Source organism: Borostomias antarcticus, assembly GCF_949987555.1.
Source record: "Borostomias antarcticus genome assembly, chromosome: 21".
Classification (NCBI taxonomy): domain Eukaryota; kingdom Metazoa; phylum Chordata; class Actinopteri; order Stomiiformes; family Stomiidae; genus Borostomias; species Borostomias antarcticus.
Window position 1 is genome coordinate 14,670,236 of NC_140254.1, and position 2,500 is coordinate 14,672,735.

The window sequence follows — 2,500 nt, forward strand, 5'->3', positions numbered from 1 at the left end:
GTCCCTAGGGTAAGGGTGACAGTCTCTCATGTGGTGCACAAACACCGACTCTTTAGATACGAGGGCGTCAGGCACCTTATCCTATCTTAGTTGCAAGGTCGCATGATTGAGAAGAGAGAGAGAGACAGCAATAAACTGTTCTGCACAGCGGCTGCACCATGGATGTAACGTAGCTTAGATCACAGCCAAAACCCAACTCTTAGAAATGAATGCTGGCTGGCTAACGGCAGCATATAAATCCCAATCTCCAGAGACGATGCCTGCGGCATACGTGGCAGCTCAAAACAAAAACAAAACACTGTCTTACCTGCTGCCTGCATCAGATAACTCTAAAAGTAACGTTAGTCTTTCTCTCTGGGTTGGTACTGATAAAGGTTTCATTGGGGCATCGTGCGCTGGTTGTGAGTAGTCTCGAGCGCTGGTTGTGAGTAGTCTCGAGCGCTGGTTGTGAGTAGTCTCGAGCGCTGGTTGTGAGTAGTCTCGAGCGCTGGTTGTGAGTAGTCTCGAGCGCTGATTGTGAGTTGTCTCGTGCGCTGGTTGTGAGTAGTCTCGAGCGCTGGTTGTGAGTAGTCTCGAGCGCTGGTTGTGCGTTGCCGGTGGTAGCAAAATGGGCCTATAACTGGTAGTGTGTGGCGACTCGCGAGCGTTCTTTTTCGCGCTGGTTGCTGGCGGCAGCAAAGTAGTGGCAGTGAAATTAATAAATCCATATATGGAATGGTTGGAGGGACTGATGATGAAGTCGTGGGCTTAGGCTACAGTCCAGCAGACTGTGCACTGGCTTGCGTTGTGTTGCTACAGATAGGCCTAGTTTCATGTAGGCTTTGGGTGATGTGGAGAACCAAGCAAAAACATGTTTTTATTCCATCTTCAAGTCTTTATTGTTCTTGATTTATGACCTATTAGCCTAGGATAGCCTACATGTTCTCCCGTTCCTAGGAACAAAGAGAAATAGTACAGCCTAACTTTTTTTTTAAATAAATAAAAATAAAAAATGTGGGCATTTGTGTTTTATTATATAGGACAGTGTAGACTGACAGGAAAGATGGGAGAGAGAGAGAGAGAGGGGAGCACATGCAGCACAAGGCCCAGGCCGGATTGGAACCTGGGCCGCTGCGATAAGGACTAGCCTTCACGTGGTACACGCCTTAAACGATGAGCCACCGGGGCGCCCCATAGCCTAACTTTTGAAAAAAAACATTGTTTGTGGATGGAGTTTAGACAGCTAACATTATCTATCTTCATTAATTATACTTTATTGGGCTAATTAGACTTTTCTCCACCGCTATGACACAGCTTTAACAGTCAAGGCAATAAACTACTCAATATAGGCTAATTCAGACATCTCAATTTGTTGATCCAGCTTGCGTTGAATGAACATCCAAATGTTTCTTTTTCAAACTGCTCGCTGGCGCGTTGGCTTTCGGCCTTCTGCTCCACTCCAAATTTGATTTTTAGCATCTATTCGCCAGGAGAAAACAGAGTTGTGTTGTTGTTCCTACACGGTTCTGATGATCTCAAAGGAGACAACCCAGCTCATATAGCGCTCGTTACCGCATATTACCGTTATACCTGAAGTTGGCGTTCTCGCCCCAAAACATTTAATTGTAAATGAGCGTCGGGGCCGGGGGACACTTCATTGAAAGTGGGGGGACAAAAAGTCCCGGTGTCCCCCTTATTCCAGGGCCTATGGGTGTGAAGTAATGTTGCAGTGAGAAGTTGGAGTGGATCATCCTTGCTGGGTTAACTGACTGGTTTGTTCAGCATCGTGCCAGTGGGTGTGTGTTCTAACTGTGTATATTGGTTTTTCTTTCTACAGCAGTCACCTGACACTATCCCGGGACCCAGCTCTGGGCCCACTGTACACAAGGTAGGGGCACACACACACACACACACACACACACACACACACACTAAGATGATGTCATTATAAGTTTACTTAAGCGATACACACACACACACACACACACACTAAGATGATGTCATTATAAGTTTACTTAAGCGATGCATGAGTCTGTTTGTTTTGCCCTGATCCAGGTGAGCTCACACAGGTGACATCATCGGGGGGCTATCCCGAGGCACAGTGTTGCTGCATCAGCAGTGTAAACTAACAGGTGTGTGTGTGTGTGTTGTGTGTTGTGTGTTGTGTGTTGTGTGTGTGTGTGTTGCTCCCAGTCTTGCTCCCAGAGTTTCCCGTGTGCTGGAAGAGCGGTGCGGAACGCGTTTCTGTCTCATGGACCATATCCCGCTAAAGACAAGATCCACCTGGCCAGGATCATCAGGTCAGCGTGTGTGTGTGTGGAAGCAGGGCTATGCAGTCGTCAATAGTGTTGAGGCAAAGTTTTGTCGCACGCACACACACACACACACACACACACACACACACACACTGACACTGTTTGGCCTTGGTGGATACTGAGCGAAAGCGTGTAGTGTTTCATGGGAAAACGCCTTACAGAGAACTAATGAATGATCAATGATTATTGATTTAATACGTGTGTGT

General features: G+C 47.0%; 1 protein-coding gene across 1 annotated transcript in view; it reads left to right on the plus strand.

The window, feature by feature from the left end:
- rapgef5a (Rap guanine nucleotide exchange factor (GEF) 5a) overlaps nt 1–2,500 on the plus strand; it is a gene marked incomplete at both ends in the record, with an annotated part of 40,449 nt that overhangs the window by 7,538 nt on the left and 30,411 nt on the right. The window contains 2 exons of the mRNA XM_084454954.1: nt 1,817–1,867; nt 2,173–2,279. Of these exons, the coding sequence (XP_084311080.1) occupies nt 1,817–1,867; nt 2,173–2,279 (158 nt within the window). The remainder of the gene's footprint in view (nt 1–1,816; nt 1,868–2,172; nt 2,280–2,500) is intronic.